We start from the raw sequence: 23,527 nt of genomic DNA, 5'->3' as shown, positions 1-23,527 counted from the left end.
AAGGTTACTCTGAGCAGAGTGTCAGAGCTCTCCGTGGTGCTGAAATACACTGTACAAGAGGTTGGCAAGTCCTTTTAATCACACACAGTAAAGATGCCTAACATTGTCATTAATTAGCTACTTGTTTCCGACCAGTATTACATTGCTGCACTTTTATTTTAATACCTTCTTATGCTTCTGTGGGTACGGCCGCCTTCCCAGAAGAAAGCCACTATAATCATAAGCTGACCTTTACAGCGGTGCAGCATCAAACACCTACGTACTCCTGGTAACCTTTCATTCCATTGTTGTTAACTGCTTGTCAGATGGAAAGGAGAAGCTTTGTCGAACACTAATTGACTGTCTGACAAAATGGCTGTACAGCAAATGGTTTTTCCAATAACTGCTGTGTCGCAGGGGGGAAAAGAATAACATTAAAATAATACAAAGGTTCAAGTAAGTGCTGTGGCATTTCACAGACCAATGCTATATACCACTACAAAATACATTAAACTCTGCCCAGTAAGGACAGCTATGGCTACAGGAACTGCACATATGCAATGTATTTCACCTATTTTGTGGCACAGTAAATGCTGTTAATGTCAGTGTTAAACCCAACAATGGCCTTCTTAAGTCTGGGTTCATCAAACATTCCTTTAACAAGACATTAAGATAAGAAATTGTGTGCATGCATGCCCCGTATTGTCTGTGTGAAGAAACAAGCCATCATATTTCTGGGCTCAAACTTGTTATTGATTTGACTGCTCAGTCTGTATCAGTTAAAATCCACAACTCTCCTTATACCAGCAGAGAAGAGTTTGTCTCACCCAATAATCTGTGATGCCACACCAGAGTAAGTGCAGATAGACAGAAACAGAGCTCCAAGAATAATGTTCTTAATGCATTGTTTTTCCAGGGGTAATACCACTATAACATGTAACTTGGATGCATAGGCGTGGCAGGTGAGGCAGGGGACATGTTCCCCTCATTATCTGGGCAAATTAATAGATTTACGAAGTTATGGTCAAAATGGATCCCATATGTACGACAATCACTGCCACATTTTTGGTATTGACAAATTGATAGATCCCTACAAGAGTGCCTGGTCTCCTAACCAACTTAAAAATAATGTACTGGAACAACTCCCAATTTGATAATGTATGCCTTTAACATCCCTTTTTCACAATGTAAAATAGTTAGAGAAAACTTTACAGGGTACACACTGTTTAAAAAAGGATAATGAAATAATTTGGTAATTGGTAATCTGCTTGCAATTAACCCTTTAATAAAATAAATAAAAAAGAAAAAGAAAAGGCACAAATTGGTGCATAAAAAAATCACCCAAATGGATGAAATTAAGTCTTAAATGCTCTAGTTTTTTTGTTTGCCAGAAGACCCCCAACCCTCCATTTCAGAGATGCAAATGTGGAAATGAAACCTAAGCTCTTCTTTGGATGTTAATTTTGAGTTGTGAGAGTGAGACTGATTTTGAACTGTCTGGAATTTCAGGGTTAACATTTTTCAGTCCTGTGATTTTTTGGCTGTGTATTTTGTTTTTGGCAAATTAATGTTGTCATCACAGTGAGGATCCAGTACCATCAGTAATTACTGTATTAGTCACATGAAAAACTCAGCAGTCAAAACTGTTGAGTCATTTAGTAGTCATAAACTGGACTTAAAAGACAACAGGGAAAAAGTGGAAGGGCAAAAAGGCAACCAGCCTGCTTCACACAAGTAGGCTTCATGCTTTTGTACATTCTCAGTTATACTTTTTATTGTTTCCTCAACAGGGGTAGAAGAAGAAGAAGAATGAATGAATGAATGAATGAATGAATGAATGAATAAATGAATAGTTAAACAAGGTACATTTACACAACAGGTTCTCTATATTTCTATGATCCTGCTCCAGCTTTAGTTCACCTGCACAGGATAGATAAAATAAATAAAATATATATGTAGAAAAATGAAATACACAAAATAAAAAATAAAAAACTGATACAAATAATAATACTTCCACCCCCCATTCCCTGGAATGTATCAGAAATGGTTCCCAGATTTCCAAGAAGATGTCCAGTTTATTGTGTATCTTATTAATGAGGCACTTGTAGGGAAGCTGATTGCACTAGGGTATTAGGCCATTCTTGATACATCTCTTTCCAGTGTCTGAATCTGACCCTCTTGGCAGTAGCGGTGGCAACTTTTAACCATTTTACATACTTAAGGCTCACATTTTTCATATCTTTCGTAATGTTCAAGAGGCAGAGTTATCTGTGCTGTCACACATTCCCATATGTACTACTCCATATGAGCTTGTGTGAAACATTGAGAGTAAAATGTATATTTGTCAATAACAGAATGAGCAATTATTCAGTGACGCCACAGTGAATCTCTCCTTCTGTCCCCTGTCCTGAATGATTGCTGAGCTGATGGCTCGGTAGAAGGACAATCTGCTCATTACACCATCTTTCTCCCGTCACTGCTCTGCTGTAACTTAGCTGGCACTTCCCATGGAAACAGCCAATTGGGAGTATATGTGTGTGTAAGTGACCGTGTGCACATGTAAATATGGTCCTGCGTGTGTACATGTGTGTGTGTCGGTTCTATCTTTGTTATCCTCTTAACTCACTTGAGGTCTGCCCTCTCTCCCTCTCTTTCTCTAATCCCCAGAACACACACCCACACCCAACAGATGAAGAAGCATGGGGGAATAATTGAAGAACATACGGCCGTTAGAGAAAACCAGTCATTCTGCCACAGGGTGAAAACTGAAAGACTCAAATCTGTGAGGGGGAGTATAGCTTGCACTGCTCAGGCTCTTGTTAGGAGGATACAGCTGGAGAAACATCATACTCATACTGTAGCAGCTGCTTCATTCGATTATGAAAGGAATATCACTGTGAGAAAAAGAAAAAAGCACTGTTCGTGTTACTCCTTAATTAAAGTGATATATATTTTTCCCAAATGCAGCCTATTTTACACGGCAATTAATGGAAGGTAACAGCTAAGCTTTATCTTTTATTATTATGATAATGAACAAATGTTGAGCAAATGTTAGTCTGAAGATAATTAAGAACAGATATGTAGTCATACAGTCAGATTAATTATCCAGACTTCCCTTGAATCTTTGCTTTTTTTCTTATAAAATACCAAAGGCCATAGCCATGGAGTCAACGCTGGTGGCAACCAAGTCTGCCCCCACCCCCCTGAAAATGTGAAACAATGAACCATATGAATATAGCTTTTAATTTACTGGTCCATCCACGTCCTAACCATCACCTGTGGTCATGAGCTCTGGGTAGTGACTGTAAGAATGAGATCGCGAATACAAGCAGCCGAAATGAGTTTCGTCCATAGGGTGACTGGGCTCAGCCTTAGAGATAGGGTACAGAGCGCGGACATTTGGAGGGAGCTCGGAGTAGAGCCGCTACTCCTTTGCGTTGAAAGGGGTCAGTTGAGGTGGTTCGGGCATCTGACCAGGATCAGGGCGCCTCCTGTTAGGGGTGTTTCGGGCACGTCCCACTGGTAGGAGTCTCAGGGACACTTGAAATGCAATACATCGCTCGTGCAGTAGGGGGTAGCAGAGTCACCGGTACATTCCGGCTAGCTAGTACTGCTGTAGCTAGCTAGTACTGCTATTTTTTCTCTACAGGGCACTAGAACTGTCATATAAATGGAGGTGTGCCCATACAAGTTCACAAAGTTTTTCCTCCTCTGAGCCATATTTCATACCTGCTTCTTCTATGAATAACAAAAAGTGGTTAATTTCAAGTACGTCGCTTGCGTTATCACCCCCGCTGGCAATGTATGATATTACATGCGTTGCTGCCTTGCGTATCAAAAAAATGGACAACACATCTTGAGACGCAAACAGGCATCATGGCGGCCAATGCGTCTCGATGCATCCCTGTGCGTTTGTGTCTGCGTGCCTTTGGGCCGACTATGACTATAACTGTTCAGACAACTAAATGATCTGTATCGTATCATGGGCGGGGTTTAATCTGGAAGTGGTTGTGGTTTAATTTGAAAATGGGTCGGACTTAATCTGAAGGTGTTATTGAAGCCTGAAATTGATATGGGTTGATCAGAAGTTTAAATACTTATTATTTACTAGAAAACTATTTACATAAAAAATCTTAGATATGAGCTTTAGATCATTTTTGATCAGAAGAGTAATAGTTCAAACACAGCTACCCAAATGAGGATTTTCCTCAACGAGGAGTGCCGACATTGACACATTTTAATGGATGGTGCTTGTTTAAAGTATATTATCTGTACTGGATACTCATTTCATCCAAGTATGTGGCTCAACCCTAATAAATTACACATGCAACACAAACTAAATTATTGAAACTTAACTCAGCTTTCACCTGGGCTATCTGAAGAATACAACAAATATGCTGCAAATGTAACAAATCCACCATCATACTGTAAATGTTAGTAATAATAAAGGCAATTTATGTTTATTTATGATTATCATTAAGATAATCAAGAGGCTTCCTGGTTCAAACCCAGGATGGGGTTGTGGGTTTTATTTTCCGAGTACTCCAGTTTCCTCCCAGTTTAATTGGTGACTTTAAATTTGCGGTAGGTGTGAATGTGAGTGTGAATAGTTGTCTGTCTCTATGTGTCAGCCCTGTGATAGTCTGGTGACCTGTCCAGGGTGTACCCTGCCTTGCACCCAATGTCTGCTGGGATAGGCTCCAGCCCCTCCACTGACCCTTAACAGTATAATCATATACAGAAAATGAAAACGCTAATGCTTATTTTGGACAGCAGCGTGTACTTGCATATTTGAATATATATTAAAGCCTGATTACTGCCTTGGAAATACCTCCTCAGACAGTAGCAGCAGTAGACATCGCTTCAAGGTTGGAAGACACTGATTTTGAAGCTGTTTCCTGTGTTGAAAAACTTCTATCACCAGAGCATTAATGCTCCCTGTGTGCTCATGTCACTGTGCTTCTCTACCTCCCATAATAAATCAGTCATTGCTTCATTTTCTGGGCTTGTGGTAAGCCTCTGGTGCCCTACCCTGCCATAGCTTTGGGTTTATTGAATTGATTGAATAACTGTAGCTGTATTCCTCTGGAGGAATGCAATCTCTGACAGCAAATTCTCGGTTGCAGCAGAGCTCAAAATCAATCCTTTCCCCTCTTAACACCAAACTACCGACACACTCACACTCATCCCAGACAGATCCCCTCCCTATATTCCCTCCTCTCTTTCACTTGCTCCTTCTCATTAACAGATACACGTCAAGTTTGCTAAACAAAGCTAGATTTCCCCCGAAGAAGAAACCTTTTATTCTTCAAAATAAATGTATACGATTAGTCATGCTTGTGGAGAAACCTTTTTTTGAGGCAAAAATAACCACTAGTGTGAGAATGCACTTCATACGATAATTCATTTTTTATTCTGTATAAATGTAGCCTTGTTTTAATGCCTTTATTTGACATTATTTTACATTATCAGTCGATTGTTTTTTTTATTTTGAAAACCACAAACCGGAAGCTTTGTTTTATTGACGCAGTTTAAACGTCAGTACCCCTCGCTCTCTTTGCTCACAGTGCCCCGTGGTTGTCTCTCCACCGTTCGACTATCCCTCGCGCGCCCGACCACTTGAAAACATCCTCGCGCTTGGGAGGTGATCCAGGATTTCGGGAAGAGGAGAGGACGGGGAGACATCACCCACACACTGAGCGACAACCATGCAGACACTCGGGGTCCCTGTTGTGCTGCTCTGGCTCATCTGGGGCCACTCCTGCGCTCTCGGCGGAAAAGGTAGGAAGATGAAAAAGAAAAAGATGGACAAAAAAATCAACTTGGCTTCGGCGTGTTTGACCGCTTTATCGCGTTTGAGTTGCTCAAGTTGGCGAGGAGAGCACCAACCGTCCGTCCAACAACTTCGTCGCCATTTAGTTCTGTTTTTTTTTTTTTTGTCTTTTTTTTGTGAAGTTCTCCTTTATATTCAGAGCTTTTTTTCCGTCGCTAATTACTGCCTAGTTACTCAAAGTTCGTGTAATGGCGGACAGGGCAATTAACAGGACAGGTGTTCAGTTTACAGGGAAGTTACAGCTGTGTTGTAAAGCTAGGTAGTCTCACTGTGAAACGATGGGCGGAGGGATAAATGAAGAAAAGCTGTCAAATAACCGCCAACAGACAATTAGGGCTGCACCTGAAGATTATTTTAATCAGCAGTTAATCGATTAATCGTTTGTTTCAAACAATAGAATGACAGAAAATAGTGAAAATCACCCAACTTTCGAAAAACATCTCCATTTTGTTTTAACCTAATATACTCAATTTATACATTACATAAGTATCACAGATGAGTGAATCATTGGTATTTTAACTTGAAAAATGCCTTAAAAGATTAATTTAATAGACATAACTCACCAGTTACATTTGCTACACAAATAGGGGAGATAATCACTAGAAACAATATGATAGTATCACAGTGCTTAAGTCATGATACAGTATTATTGTGAACATATATTGCGATTTATTATCTTGAGCTTCAGCTGTAAATTATGTCCCAAAAAAACCCCCAAAACACTATGTCAGCATCTGATAGTGAAAATCACCTCAAACCCAAAGTGATATCTTCAAACTACTTGTTTTAACATGATAAAAGCAGCAAATACTCTCTAATGAGTGAATCGTTGCTATTTTAGCTAAATGACTTAAAAGATTAATTGATGACTAATAATTTCAGCTTTGATGATACGCATAACTCACCACAGTTACATTTGCTTATCAAATAGGGGAGAGAATCACTAGAGACCCCATGATATGATAGTATCACAATGCTTTAGTCATGATACAGCGTTATTGCAAACATATATTGCGATTTATTACCTTTTTTCAACTGTAAATTATGTCCCAAAAGAAACACTATGTTAGCATCTGTTTTTTATTTAATAAGATAGGGAAAATCACCTACAACCCAAAGTAATATCTTCAAACTACTTGTTTTAACATAAGAAAAGCAGCAAATACTCACTAATAAGTGAATCGTTGGTATTTTAGCTTGAAAAATGACTTAAAAGATTAATTGATGACTAATAATTTCAACTCTAATATAGACATAACTGACCACAATTTCATTTACTTATCAAATTGGGGACAGAACCACTAGAGACCCCATGATATGATAGCATCACGATGCTTAGCTCATGATACAGTGTTATCGCGAACATATATTGCGATTTAGTACCTTTTTTCAACTGGAAATTATGTCCTAAAAGAGAAACTTTGTCAGCATCTGTTTATATTTGATAGGTTCTCAGTAATTTTTGCAGCAAAATGTATCTCGTAGACTGAAAAAGCAATTTATTTAACTGTTATTATAGGCTACCAAAAGTTTAATTTGCATTGACAATATTGAAAATTTATATAATACCATATTGCCATGTAAAATATTGTGATACTCTGCTTTGTTGCCCCCCCCCCCCCACCCCTTTAACATATTGTAGGAATTCACATACTAGCAGTACATAAGTACTTATTTCACCCTCAGGTTGCGGGGAAACTCTTCCTCACATAACATTATGTCTCAGAGGCAACCTTACATGCCCCAGTTGCTTTTGAAATGATAAATAACACCATAAACATGACATTTATTGAAGATATCAGCGGTTATGTTGCTGGTCATGATTGGCTGGTTGGTCAGTGATCTGAGGATGATTTCTAACTATGATAATCGATTGGTGCTCGGGGAGGGCAGCCACGGTCAGGGCGTCGTATTCAATCACATCCTCACCCTGTGATACTCTCACATCTCTCTCTCTCTTTTTTCACTTACTCACACACACTTACTCACACACATACACTGCGTCGACTGGTATTGCCTATGAAGGGCAGCGGCAGTTTACAGTGGTATTAATTGGGTCTCTGGAGTGAGAGTGTTGGGCTGACTGGCTGTCTGCGCTCAACCAAACATTATCATTATTTTCCTTGTTTATGAAAGACCTCCATATGGCTGGGAGCCAGAGGGAAGGCTAACTAGGTTTAGATTAAGTTTAGAGAGGAGGCAGTTTTCTGTAGAGGCTTAAATGACTCATTCAGTTTCCAAAGGTGAATGTGATGTGTGAACTCTGCTTTGACTCAGTTAAGGAGTCATTGTAATTTCCTAGGATTTTATAAACCTCTGTATTGTTGAGTGAAGCCATTTCCTTGTAACATTCGAAAAGGAATAGATTAAGTCCTCTGTGTGCAGACTGGGTGTTTTCTAGCTATATAAGAGAGACAGAGTGAGTTTTTGTGTGTGTGTGTGTGTGTGTGTGTGTGTAGATTTTTGCATTTACAAGCTCTACAAGCTCAGCAGAATACAGTATATACATGAGACAAAGGCTTGCTGCTGAATACCTTTACATAAGAAGTCAGGAAATAGACCAGAGCAGATGAATGTCTGTTGAAAGGATTTGAGGGGTGCTGAAAGAGAAAGAATCGGGCCGAAAAAAAATCGAAAACAAGATCAGATTTATGGGTGTCTTTTCAACAGAGCCGTCTAGCTGCATTATCCTCGCCGGAACATAAATCGTGAAAGCGATGTGGAACGCAGAAGCATAACTCAGGTTCTCCTCTTCTGTGCAATGACTGGTGAAACAATGTCTGGCGGGAACTGCTCTGCGCGTCCTGTCGCTCTTTTCCTCTTTACTGTCATTCATGCCCTTTCTATTCTCTTTCTTTCCTCGGCTTTCTCACTTGTGTTTTTCCACCCTTTTTTCTCTCACTCTCTCCTCCTCCGACTCTCTCGCTTTTTGTTGCCTCGCTCTGTTGGGCTGATGCCATTCAGAGGGCAAATGTCACAGCGAGAGAGAAGTGTTTCGTCACTCCTCTTCTCACTTATTTTTCCAAGCTCGAGCAACCTTCATTCTGATTTCCAGAGCTGCTGCTCCTTCTCTCCACCGCCCTGGATTCAATTCCAAAGTTTTATGGGCTTAAGTGAGTTGTATAAATGGTGAGGCAGTCTTCTTTCTGTCTTACTTTGCCTTCTCTCATCTGGAGTGTGTGTCACATTCTCACTCTATCCTGGGTACCTGTATTACCAGCCCCCTCCTCAGTCCCATTTATATTCCCTCCCTTTCCTAGCTTGTCCAGAATCTCTCTTTCTTTTACTCCCCTTGTACCTTTTCTCAGCCTCCTTCCGCCTCAAGCCTTCTCTCTCCTTTGCTATCACCAGTTTTTGTTCTCTAATACCTCACAAAGGAGAAAAAAATACATGTTTGCCAAATATAAAAAGGTGTGTGCATGAGTTGTGATGGCAGGCAATTGCGTTGCAAAAGACTGAGTACCCTTGTGTTTTGTACTGGGATTTATAAGCGTGTGGAGGAATGTCAGGTATGCGTGTTGCTGGAAGTATATGCAAATGAGGGCATATATGCAAATGAATGTCCTAATTTGGATGTTAATTACTCAGCACGGCTAATTATAATATGTCTGATGAGGCGTAAGGTGGAGGAGAGGAGCGAAATGGAAGGGCTGCCATAGGATGATGTATGTGTGGTAAGGAGAGAATGAGTGTGTTTGTTGTGTGTGTATGAGAGAGAGAGAGAGAGAGAGGTGTTTGTGTGGGCTTGTGTGTACACCAGTATCACACCAGCTGGTCCAATGGCCCTGGTGGGGCTCTCTGGTCAGCACTGCTCAATATGTGGCGGATAAACATTGCATGCAGTGCTGACTTCTGAGAGACACCCTCTCACACACACACACTGCCCTGTTCTCTCGCTGATGCATGGTGGACACACATTTGCACACTTGGACACTGCTGTACGTCAAAACTATCTGAGTAAACACTTTTTTATTTCTTAATAAAGACACACACATATTTTTCTCTTCGCCAGGTGGCAGGTTGTCAGTAAAATGACTGAGGTGGTGCTGTTGAAGAGACAGACAGAGTGAGAGAGCAGAAACAGTAATGGAAAAGGAAAGAGCAGAAAGAGGCAAAAAAGGAAAAACATGATTCGAGAATCTGATGTGCAAGTGGATTCTCTGTAAGAATTTTTATCATTTCCCTTTTTACTTATTTTTATTTTTTGATTTGTTCATCATTTCCCACTATGTCCTTTAGGAACACAAATGTATGAGGCATAATGAGAGATAGAAACACAAATAATGGAACAGAAAGAATTAGACAGAGACAGAATTTCGTGTAACGGAAGATTGGGTTCATGGGTCAAGGCAGGGACGCATCAGAAGTGTTGAGCTGATAATGAAAATGATTTGGGCCTGATGTATGACCAGACCAACTTGGACCTGGTCTGTTCTAGTCTGGACCTCCAGTCGTTAACGTAAAGATTGTTTAGAAACGTTTATTTGGAACCGATATCGGCAACCGATGATGTCACTTGTGTGTTGTTGAGGAAATCATACTGGTAAAAAAACACCACCACCACCAACAACAAATGCATTACCTTACCTGAGGTCTGCTTTGTTTTCCAAAGTTCACTCAGCTCAGTTCTTTATGTAGACTAAACAGTCCTCCTTGCCAGGTCTGCCAGACGCTGTGCATTTTTCCTCTTTTTTTGGCCTTTTCAGTGCAATTGCTGCTAGTTGCCACCCATGTTTGTTTCGATACGAGAATGAAGGCTATCTTGCAGGATTTGCGAGGTCATCTACTGCCAGACTTCTAGTCATTAGTGACCATTTGTTCAGTGTGTTGTCTAGTGTATACTCAGTTGTCAGTAGGGTTGGGTGATACTGAAATTCCCCTGCTGATCATATTGCAAACAACGATATATGAAATAATCGCCCAAAAAACATCAAAAATATAATTTAAAAATATCGTCAATTACGCACTCTGACTGACTTACCCTGACATTCTTACACCAACCCTAACCCATCTCATTCCTCATGCCTAAACCTAACCAATCCAGCAAAAAAAAGGCAATGACTACTAGCCAATCAGAGAGACAGTAGGGTGAGCCATGCTCCACGCTGCTGCAACTCTTTTGAAATCGTACTTGATTTTATGATGCTATATAAACAACATTTTTATTATTATTAATGAAGAACAAAGACTGAAGAGAGAGAGGTATATAGATCCAAATATCTAAGGACTGAAGTTGCATATGTTGGAATACCCATAAGTGGCCACAACATGAAGGCAGTAAGTGCTATTTCGCAGAGAGATCATTTATACTCAACAGCATGTGTATCAGCTTTGATGTATGGAATGAGGATAACACAGATGTAGGCCTACTGCCTTTGCAAAAGCCCCGATGATTGACGGTTGATTGCTAGCCTTGGGTTTTGTGCTTGTGGCCCAAAGAAACACGAAACAAGCTATGAAAAATGGATTCTGAAGATAAATAAGTGGCCTCCATTGATTTTCTTTATTAAATATATGAATGTGGTCACCCAATGTATAATTTTACTAGTTTCATCATCTTCTTTAAAAAATCTTTGTCTCTGAAGTAATGTCTTACAACATTTTCCCGATGAGGCCAACTGATTCTTTTGTTTAAATTTAGCTCAATTGCTCTCACTGACATTACAGTAAAAACATTGGAAAATAGCTGTAGTGTTGGCAGCAAGAGCAGATCCAAGGTCAAATAAGAAGGAGGTTGAGTGCCCCTGGAACTCTATGGAGGTTTTTTGTTTGTGAAATCTTCTTTTGAGATATTCTTTTAGTATACAAGACTACCAATTTTGAAAATGTCTTGTCCTCAGTCAGAGTTTGGCTGAATAGAGCAACATTCAGCAGCAAGTTTTGACTAGACTGAGGCGCTGTGCCTCTGCTGTGTCCCATGAGCTGGTGTCATTGAAGCGTTATCTTATAGTCTCTATGTACACAAGCCTAGCAATCCTTTATTAAACAACAGACTGGGGTCTGTTGTGACTCATGATAAAGCCTGAAGTTATGAAGACATGCACCACTGCACACTGTTTTAATTATAATTCCAATACAAACTTATTAGCCTGCTGTGTATTTGTACACCTAATAAAATGTGTTAACACTGTAGTGTGTGCTCATTTCTAGCCAAATATAAGAAACACGCACAGATACACACGCGCACCCACTCACACATGGATTGAGTCATCTCCTTCATCTCCCTTTCAAGTTGTCCTGTGTGGGTTTCTTGTATAGTCAGTCCAAAGCCTTGCTATACGCTTTGAAATGGCTTTATATTTGATTTTTTTTATTGCTTCTTCTGATTCCCTCCAGTGGTAATCATGAAAGAGCCATGTATTTTCCATCATGAGATATGATTCTGGAGATGTTTTACAACCACAGGTTTGCGTGAATATTGGAGAGGTAGGCTACAAAGTGAAACTACATAGTGTAACATCACAGGTGCTACGGCAAGTCATGCCAAAGGGAATTCTTTTAAGTTTTCTAATACTTTGCCTACAAGGCAACTCAGTGTGTGACTGAAAAACAAATCACAACAAAAGAATATCTTGCGAGGAGACTGAACATAACCCTGTGTCTGTCTGCGTGTGTGTATGTGTGTGTGAAAAACAGACAAGAAAGCAAGTCTGTGTGGTTTTGCTCATACCTTCAGTCACGTCCGCATGCATACACAGACGCCTGCACCTGGTGTACCTGAAGCTACAATCGCTGCTCAGGAATAAAGGAATCACAGCAGGGAGGGAAAATGAAAGCATGTCCTCAAGAAGAAAGGTTTTAATTTTCACGAGTCATCAGTCAGAAGTGTTATCTCTGTTTCTCTCTGTCTATCTTCCTGTTTCTTCCTCCAGGACTCTACCACCCCACCTGTCTCTGTCTGTGTCACTGACTTTGTCTCTCTTTTCTTCTCCCCTCCTGGCAGCAGCACATTAGATATGAGGGTTTGGATTTGCGTGTGTCAGTGCAAATACCCCTGTTTCTCCTCTCTCGGATCACTTTCATATTTTCATCTTCTCCTTCCTTTGTAAATCTGCCATTCTCAAGCTTCACCTCACGACAGAGAGTATGTCCTCACCTCTGCCATCGTCCTTCATGTCTCCTCTTTGTTCTCTTCCTCGTCTACTCTCTATCCCTCACTCCCCGCACTCCTTCGCTGTAGCATTTATAAATCATTTAAATGATGTGGTTATGAAGTGTAGCTGTGTTTTGAGGTGACATTGCTGTGTCCAAATCTGTGTTTTTGTGTCTATCACATTTGTATATCGCGTCTCTGTTGTGTGTATAATGGATTGTTTGTGCAAAATCCATCTCAGTAGCTTATCAGGTACCAATATGCCTACCTGAGACACCTGCTAATTAGGTGCTTCATGCCTCTCGGGCTTATATTACATTTATGATGTGATGTTACATTGCATGAAAAGAAATGGAAATTTCTATTACAGGCATATTACAAACAGATTAGTTTGAAAACCAAACATATACTTTTATATTTTCTGTTAAAACAGCCAAGTCAAAAATTGTATTTAATTTTTCCTAATGTCCTGTTTTAATTTTCTCCTGAAAAATGACCTCTTTGATGGAATAGCAAATGAGTACTTTTTCATTTATTAAAGCCTTGTCAGGTGCAAAAACATGTGCCTGACATACTCAATGAATCCACACTGAAGTGCCAGAAGTTTTCAAGTTACAAAATTAATAATTATATACTGTAATAAGAAATGGGCAGTATTTCTTTTTTAAATGTTCTTGTGTGGAGATATTTGTTGTTTAATTAAAATTCCCTAGTGGGAATAAGAAACACACTTTCTTCTTCTTCTTTCTTCTTTCATGTAGCGTGTTTCGTGTTTTTTCCTGCTCACCTTGTCAGTGCTCTTCAGCTTTGATTGGGTACAGCACAGGTGAGGAAGTTATGACGTGTTTTTGGCAGAAATTGAATATATTAAATATGAAGGGACATTAAAAGGAGCTTTCTAGACTTTATTTCTTTTTGTTGTTGCAGAATTCTAGGTACAAATTAAAATAGTCTGAACACTGTATTTGTCAGGTCTTTAAAGGGAAACTTTGCCGATTTTTAATCAGCTCTGTGTCATCGCAGCGTGGGCAGTGTGTGCAGATGAACAGTGTTGGAACACCTGGAGCTCCCCGTCTATCAGCTGGTGAACGAAAGTCTGTCCAATGACATAAATAGGGTTGCAACGGCATACTGGTCTTAAAGTATACTGTGATGTTAAAATTGATAGTTATAATATCTTGTACATTTGCTTATCTACAATATTTATTTTTTGCTGATATCTGATATGCTGATATATAGCAATTTATTTGGCCGATAACTGATACCAATATCGATATATGGAATTAACATAATAATGTGCATGCATACTCTTATCGTGATGGCCCACCAGCAGATGGACACATGAAATACAATTCTTTTCAATGTATGTAATATTCATTCTTGTGCTGTATCGTGCATCCCTATTTATTTGAGTTATTTTGAAAAGGGAGACTTTGTACACAGACTTCCATTTAAAAAAATGGTTTCAAGTTTTAATAATATAATAAAACATGTGTTGAACCAAAATAACCACTCCGTTCTCATTTCTTTAAGGGTCATTTTGACTTGCAATAATCAATTCTGTAATACTGGTATATCGTGAAACCGTGTTATTTTCTGAGATGGTTATCGTAATTGTATCGAAAATCTCCTACCATCACAACCCTAGACACAAAATGTGTCACCAGTTTCACTTATTGAAGGTGAAGACGTTTGGCATACAAACACCAATCACCTGCACATGTTGCACACACTGTGATGACACAGAGCTTTTTGAAAATCAGCAAAGTTTTCTTTTAAATAAGTGTCCTCCTTGTATATTTACTCATATATTAGATCTCCCAAATTCCTGCTTATTTATCAGCTTTGTATTAAGCAGATCAAAACCTGCTATAGTTTAGCACATGCACAAATATTGACTTTTCCGTGTCACTAGTTATTATAACAGGAAGTGTTCCCCAGGGACTTAATGACCTCATTTGTGTTATCCGCAGTTTTGTTTATAATTTCAAAGTGTAATTTTTTGCATGTGTCCGCAGACGATGAACTGTAGGTATAGGGCGTATGAGGCAATTTACACTGTATTACCGTGAGTCACCTACTGCATGTTTCCCTGATCCATAAATTTGGATGTGTCAGAACGGAGCCTCAGTTTCCGACTTGTAATTTACTCTCCAGCTTTGCCTTTGTTTTTTCCATTTGCAGTGTTTTTGATGTATAGTCTGTTGCTGCCCTCGGAGTCATTTGGTCCTCCTCCTCTCTGCGCTCTTGCTATATACTCATCCGACCTTTCAACCTGAGTGCTGACTACTCATACGCAACCCCCCTGCTCTCCACCTTTCTTTATCTCTCTCTCCACCTCTCCCTCTGTTTGTCCCGAAAGGAATGGGTGGTATTTTACCACCCACAAGTCTTGTGTCAGCATAGCAACATTTCCCATCAAGTCCATGTCACAACAGATGAGTTTTAATTTTTACTTACTCTGGGGTAATGACATTTTCTGTTTATTTTATTCATGGTCCACAGCGTTTGCTATTACAACTCTGTTCCCTGTCAGCAAAAAATCCTATTAATCTTTCTGCAATTTCAGCATTGTTTTTGCACACTGTGATAATGGTGCTTACCCAGGTTTTTCAAGCTCATTATTGTTAATCGATTGACATTCGTCATCGCACAAGGAAAATGAAACATCCTTTTTATCAGCGAATGCTCCGCTGGGCCTTTGTGCATTCTAATGTTCAAATGTACAGATAGCACCTACTCTCACATACGACAATGACATTCTTTTTTTGGGTGATATTTCCTCCTGGGAGGTGTCAAGGAAAGACTGAGAAGAGGGTATTATTTACAGTTGATCGCACACAGTGTTCATACTGCTCTGTATTGTATTGATATGCAATGTGTGAGTGTGTGTGTGTGTGTTTTGTAATAGGTTAATTGAGGGTTTGTCATGAAAAGAAACTTGGTCTTTACACTGACAGTCATGTCTTGTCTGAGGGTTTGTTGAGTGCCTATATGAAGTACTGGTGTGTTGACTTGAATGATTGTATTCATTTTTTATTTGTACAATTCAACACATAAATGTCACCATTTGATGCATGGTGCCAGATTATAATTTTAAGATAATTTGCATCTGTAGTCCCTTGGCGGGTTAAAACAAAGAGACAGCCTAACAGAAAACAATACAGAGTGAAAATGTACTTTAATGTTACACACAAAAGAGAGCACAAGACAAGCAATAGAAAGCTACACACAATGGCAAATCACCAGTGTATGCCTGTCAAATAAAAGCAAGTCATGAAGACAATAAGATAGAATTCAAGGTCAGTGAGTGCAGAGCCAAGTAGCTTTTAACAGACTTTTTTAAGTTGGGTTTGATAGCGATAGAGCTGCTGCTCCTCAGGCTGTCAGGCTGGGTGTTCCACTGATTTGTGGCTTTTACAGAGAGAGCTGATTGCCTGAATGCAATGCGAAGAAATGGTACGGTACAATCTCATATATAGGATATTCTTGAGGATCTAATACTGAGTGAGTATGCACAAAGTCACGTAATTGAGGAGGTGCCAGACCATTTAAAATGTTATTAAGTAGGCACAAATTTGTGCAATCTGAAATTCTCAGAGGTCAGTGAATTGTATTTCTCCCAAGGTTGTAGCTATGGAGTCAATATTGTGGGGGGGCAAAACTGCTAAGGGGGTCTGGGGCTACCACCCACCCCCAAATTACATAAATTGAAAACTCATTTACTATTTTATTATATTATTTATCATAAGTAAATAGAGCTATACAGTATGAAAATGCAACGCCCCGAAAATTGTCATTTTCATAACACAATCTACAGTGCTAAAGCATTCTTTTACCAACATTTTTAGCCCCCAGTATATTTTAGAATTACAGGATGAAAATGCAATGGCTTTTTGTTCAAAGTTTTTAGAGTTTGTTTGTATAAGAACTCGAGGTCTGCCCCCACGTAATGTGGTAAAGCATATATGGGAAAGGATCCTCTAGAGAGAGACAGTTTCAAATACTTCTAAAGTTTGCCAAGTTGTACTTAATGGTGTTAACTAGGGCTGCACAGTTAATCAAATTGTAATCACGATCACGATTTTGGCTTCCCACAATTAAATGACATGATCAGCTGCGATACTGACATTTAAAATACTTGCTCTGCTCATAGAAAGCTCTAGTGCATGTCAAAAAATGAGCTCCCCAAACGAACAACCAGCCTCCACTTTGGGGGAGCTGCTTGCTACGTTCACCCTGCAGCTGCAGCCTGTAAAAAAAAAAATTCCTCAATATTGCAACTGCAGATGGGCTAAATGAAAATCATCCATCCATTAACTATCCATAGGATATCCACTGATCAAGGCGAAGAAGTACCTCATTTTGATGCAAGGATTTCTTTAATTAGCAGGAATGTAGCACTCTGTTGATTTAGTTTCGAGTAAAAAGTTTTGCCACCGTTTTATTTGTATTTTGCTTGTAGCAGATGCACTGAATTCAGGTGACCTGTCCTGTTAACATTTAGACTCGAATGAATGATCAAGCCAATGTGTGTTCCTTTACAATGCAGTTGTTGCTTGACAGCTGCTAACACTGCTGTTTTTCCATGTGTGTATACACTAGTGTCATCAGTGTACATTTGCAGTCCCACATAAGGGGGAGATTATTGATTTAGGGACATCATTGATACATAGACTGAATAATAGAGGGCCAAACACTGACCCTTTGTCAAATGAAAAGGTAAATACAGGAAAATAAATTAAAACAATTCTCCCTCCTCTTTCTCCGTCTGTCTCTTTTTCAAACACCGTCTGTCCTGTCTGATTAGACGGAGGCAGTATGTTTTGCGAGACAGTGAAATGACTCCTTCGTGTTAAATAAACTTTTATGCATTGTTTTTCGAAAGTCAAAGGCAGTCAGATCAAAGAAATGACGGTCCTCCAAACAAAAAGCCTGGCAAGAAGAAGCAAGAACGTCCTCATCAGTCTACCTGTCACAATTAACCCACGACTGAACTGTTAAATTTCTATTAAAATGCCAAGGCTTTGTGTGTGGATTGCTCACCCCCATATCTCTGTGGCACTTTTCCTCCATAATTATAGTCAATTTTCTTCACAAGCAGACAATACTTTATTGTACTGAGTTGAAAAGACAGCGCCACCACACTGGCACATCAGATTGGTGTGCAGAAATTACTTTTGGTAGTTGAAAACAAGGAAATACTTGAAACACCCAGCCCCCTTGCTATGGCAACATACTCTCAATATCCTTCTGAGACTAAATAATTTACTTTACACCAGAACACTATAGTCAGAAATGTGCTTTTCTCCTCCAGATTATTGGATGAGTAAATTTAACTCTACAGGCAATAAAAACTTTACAGCTTTCATTTTTCCATTTATGCAATCCACTGGCAACATCGACTATGTCACTGATATATGTTGTACATTTGTAAAGCGATGGGTTGACCTGGAGCACATTGCATTGATGAATGTGTCATTTAAAAGCCTGTTAGATCGTGTCGAATATCATCACCATTCACCTTTTAAAGTTCTGATTGGTGGTGCTTTGAACCTGTGATTACGCTTTATTACATGTCACAGGCGATAGATCTTTAGTGAGAGAAAACAGGATGTTTTTGTGAAGGAAAGCCAGAGCCCCAGAGGCAGTGGTGTGGAGAGGGAGGGGAGTAGAGGGGATGAGAGGGTCACAGATGAAATAACCAGAATGGAAGTGTATGGAAGTGAATAAGAGAGCACTGATCGCGCTGCTGATGTATTGGTTTGAGATGTATTAGCATTAAAACACATCATCAATCCTCTCTCCTCTCTCCCCTTGTGACCGCTCTCCCATTATACTTTATTTAAAGTAATTGACCAGAAAATGGTTCTGAGTTGTCATCAAAAAGGGAAGTGCTCTTTTAGCAGCTATGGCAGCTCCAGGCTCGCAACTTAGTGATGTAATGGCTGTTTGCCTTTATTGGACATTAGTGTGTGTGTTCTCTCTCCCTGCTTCCTTTATACCTTCCCTCCTTTAGCTGCCCTTTCCCCCATAGCCTTTGCACTGACATCCCTCTTTCCCTCGTGCACATTAAATGCACACATACACACACACAGGCGTACACATTCACTTAGCAGCTCCTCAGCGTCTGTAATAAGGCTGCTGTCCTCCCCAGTAATAGGGATCAGCTGTGAGCGGAGTGGTCCAAGATGGCAGCTCCACAAAGGATCTGACAGATGCTTGGGGAGGAGACAAATCAGGGAGAAGATGGCCAGCTAACTCCTCTTGTTAACCCCCTGACCTTTGTCTCTCTTCCCTCTCACTGCCCACTCGGGTGACCGATACCGCAAGATTGCTCACGTTGGCACTCACAGAGAGGCTGAGACGCCATACAGTATTAAAGAGCTACACTGTTTACCTTTCAAGGTGCCGTTTGCCTCTCAAGCATCATTTCTTTATTTAGACAGTAGCCTAGAGGAGCAAAGTGAAGGGGAAACACTGGTAATTGCCCGGGAAATCGTGACATAAATTCTCCATCTCGCATTTTACCAGCTCTTACGGGCATTCTGTCGAGTCGTATCATTATATTCGGAGGACTTTCTGCTTTTAGTTCTGTGTTATTTTGACTGTCTTTGAGAAATGAGGCCGATTTTGCAGCAGTGGTGTGATTTGGAAAAATCCAAGGCGGTGATGCTACCCTCTTTGTTTTTGCAGAATATGTAATTCATCCCCGTTGTCATGTATTGATTTTAGGAGAAAAGTGATGATAAACAGTGTTTTCTTTCCCACCCGGATCCCTGTGGTAGATTAAAACAAACTGCTGAGAGTAATGTGGCCTGGCTTAGTATTAAATTCAGAAAATGCCCTCCACAGTCTTCTTTCTCGTGACACGATGGGAGTATAATACTCCAAATATATCACATTCACCCCTGTAGCGACCTCACCACCAAAATTTCTTATGCTGAGAGATGACGTCGAAAACAAATGTCATGAAGAAAATATTGGCAACACTATGCAATTTCACATAAATGGCTTCCCTGCCTCAGAACTACAGTTCATCTGGAAAACCACAGATGTCTGAAGTCTGGTATCTTATTACTGGATGTACTACAGAGCAGAATAACGACGGTTCACATTGCAGCAGACTGACATCATTTGCCACTGAGTTATTCAAGAGCTTACTAGAATTTTTAAATATCAGTTTGACTATTATTGTTCGGTCTGTCACATGCAGGCGTAAGTCACCTCCAGTGTCCTTCGATGTATTGAACCTCCAGCTTTCTTTCTTTGGTGTCTGCCCCCCTTGAAGTTGAAAGAAGAGATGGAGGACAGAGATGCATCAGAAAATACAATAGAAAAAAAGAATCAGACCAGGCGAGAAAAGGAGGGTTAGGAGAGAGACGATGTGTAGAGGGAACAGAAGCCAAGGACAGAGGAGCAGCGAGATGTTAGAGAGGAAGAGAGAGGCAGAGATAATGAAAAAATGAGAGCATCATGACAGAGAAAAGAGGGAAGATAAAGGAAGAGAGGCTGCGTGGTGTGGTGATGTTTGCCATTGCCACTCATTGTTTGGCGGTGTGAGCGGTCGGCGGCAGGCCCCAGAGCGATTCATCATGATTATGTGGTGGTAGGCAGGTAATGTCACAGCAGGCAGGGCTGGGCACACAAGAGGCGGAGGCTGCTGCTATTTCTGGGCATCTCTTTGCCAGCCAGGATCTTGTTGGTCACATCAGCCTGGGTTGGCTCTCTGCTGTGCCCTCTGGATATCCCTCGGTTTGGCTCTTGAAAATGTCTGGTATTGGGTAGTGCTATTTGTTCTGCAGGCCTGTGTTGCTTTTACATTTTCAAATTGATGGTGTATTTTAGCTTCCTATGTCAATGTTTTCGGTTATTTTTTCCTCCCCACTCCTGTCTGCCGTGTCACATGTAGCGTCAGTGACTCATTAAAGACATTTAAAATGTCAAATGTCAGTTTCTGTCTCCATCTGTTTAGCTCTCTCCCTCACACCCTTTTTCTGTGATTCTGTATCTTCACCCTTCTCGTGTCTCTGACTTCCTCTGTGGCATTCGCTGTCATTTCCAACCTCGATCATTTACATCTCTTTAATGTTTCTGTCTTTACTGATCCCAGTCAGCCACCTCTCACTTCGTCTAAAACAGCTCACACTGTGCAGTGATGAACTCTGCTTGTTTGTCCAAATGTCAGCAGTTTTGTATATAAACCCAGTGTGTGTGTGTGTGTGTGTGTGTGTGTGTGTGTGTGCGCGTGTGTGTCAGGAAAAGTCCCGAGTGGATGTAACTTTTCGTGTGTATGCTTGCAGCTTTTCGTGTTCATCACATGGTTGTGGGTGGGAGTTTCTGGAGCAGTCAAACACACACAGTCACACACATGCATAGACATTTAATGTCATGTGTGCTTCCTGTGCACTAAGTCTCTAATGCACAGTGTGGTGGTAGGGAAGTGTAAATGATTAATGATTGCCTCTGTGGTGTGTCTGCCAAGGCTGCAGCTAAAACCAGTGTCATTCTCTCTTACTGCTATCACTCCATGAATATTGTATAGGTCATGGACTTGCTTGCCTCAAAAATAACGCCACCAGTTGGTCGTGTTTTAATCCATCCAATTGCCTAGCCGATTGTTTACTTAACCAACACAATAAAAGAAGGGATCTAAAACATTTTCATTGAAGCAATGCTCCTCTTTACCGGTCCCTGCTGCCAACTTATGTCCTGCAATATTAACTCAAGTTATACTCAGCTCATGAAAGCTTTTTACATTTTCTGATCTCTCCTGGAAAAAAATCTTTGGAAAGAACAAATGGGCTTTTAACTGAGAGGAATGCAGACAAAGTATTATGAGACTAGGCATGTTACGATAACACGAGTTTAGGAGTCAATTCAAATACCAGTGAAATTCCACAATTCTCAATACCCAATTTGATACCGTGGTTAAAAAACAAAGATAAAACAATAATTCCCATGTACTTAAAGACACTGTCTGTAAATAAAAAATATTTTAATTGTATTTTATTTAAATAGATGATTCCTTCTTGAATGCAAGGTACTAGTTGATGTGGGTTGGTGGGGATGTCACAGTTTGTCTTTGCAGTAGGCTATTTGTCCTGCCACTCGTCCACATTGGATGTCTGGTTAAAAAATGACAGTAAAGAGTGCAGCATTTTACCTAAAGATAAACATGCTTTTGCTGACCAGAAAAAATTCGCCAAACATGCAGCGCTTGGCGCCTAATACACGCTCAGTGCCTCATAATGCTGCCGGCGTTTGTAGCAGAGTGTAAATACCCTTTTCAACGAGTCGAGTTGGAGCTGTAGCTCCAAAATATTTCCACTCTGCTGATTTATTCCCGGGTAAATAATGTCGTCAGGCGTTCTTCTTCTTCCTTTGGCATTCAGTGGTGGACTAGAACATTTGTAGGCGTATATACAGCCTCGTTAGGTTCAGATGAATTGCATTACCAGTATCTATGGTACTAGAGAAAAATGAGTACCATCACATTTTCAGAATTTTGGTATCGGTTTCATTTACATCTCTACAAGAGACGCATCTAGGGTTACAATGATGTGAGATTTTCACTCTAAGATAACCATCGTAGAAAACTTAGCTGTTTCACGGTGTCATTGCATTACAGAATTTATATTATTATCAGTCAGAATGACCCTTAAAGGAATGAACAAGGAAAGGTTATTTTTGGTCGAACAAACATTTATTGTATACCCTGAAACCAGTGTATCGCTACATAAAATCCATAAAAATAATTCGCTAAAAGGACAAATTCTGAATTGGTCATTTAATGGAAAAAGCCCTGACATCCTCAGAGTTATTTTTTCAAACATCAGAAGGCTCCCTCAAGAGCCACACAATGCATCCAGCAGGGTGAGTTGGGCTCCTGTTGACCAGTAAACTGAATTTAATGCGTCAAATTGATCCACTGCCCCTTTAAGACCAGTTATTTATAAAGGTGTTGCAGTTTTGAACTCTGTGTTGACTGATAAATAATTCCTGAACATGCAGTGCATGGAGATCATAGTGATGAACATTTAGCACCAAAGAGAAAACAGAGATGCAGCAACCGCTTCATGTTGACAATATCTATTAAACCATGTGTCTAAACTAGGCAGGTACTGTCAAAATCATTATCTGCTATAATCAGTCAGTTGATAGTCTATATAACTGAGAGTGTTAGTGTGTTAGCATGCTGCTATGTGCCCTCAGGTCCTCCTGAATATGATTACTTGTCTGCAGTGTTGCTCTGTCAGCACAATCTTGGAGGCAAACAGAGCAGAACGTCATTTAGATTTTTTTTTTTTTCTTAATCCTGACATACTGTGCTTGGACAGCTGTTTAGCTGAATATGTGTACTGTGTGCTTCTCTTCATAATATTATGCAGAAGTACTGATATATGTGTCTTGTATGCTCTGTTTTACTAATTTTTCTATAATTCTGCTTTTCAAGTTGGTGTTCACTCTAAGTTCTTAATTGCATCACACATAAACAATCGCAATTAACACCCTCTCACTCCCTATACTGTCATCAACACCTACAGTGCTCTCACTAGCATACATCTCTGGATAACATTTGAGATAATGAATAACGATTGCACTCGAGGTGAGAGTGATGT

At 40.1% G+C, this 23,527-nt stretch overlaps 1 protein-coding gene across 1 annotated transcript in view; it reads left to right on the top strand.

Annotated features, from left to right (window-relative positions):
• Positions 1 to 5,576: 5,576 nt before the first annotated feature.
• The window catches only part of clstn2a (calsyntenin 2a), a 238,536-nt gene continuing 220,585 nt past the window's right edge, over positions 5,577 to 23,527 (top strand). Inside the window, exon 1 of the mRNA XM_033650856.2 lies at positions 5,577 to 5,760. Within this exon, the coding sequence (XP_033506747.1) occupies positions 5,688 to 5,760 (73 nt within the window). The 5' untranslated portion in view covers positions 5,577 to 5,687. The remainder of the gene's footprint in view (positions 5,761 to 23,527) is intronic.

Source organism: Epinephelus lanceolatus, chromosome 12 (genome assembly GCF_041903045.1).
Source record: "Epinephelus lanceolatus isolate andai-2023 chromosome 12, ASM4190304v1, whole genome shotgun sequence".
NCBI lineage: Eukaryota > Metazoa > Chordata > Actinopteri > Perciformes > Serranidae > Epinephelus > Epinephelus lanceolatus.
The sequence above is the reverse complement of the archived record's forward strand: the minus strand, read 5'-3'. Positions and strand labels throughout refer to the sequence as shown.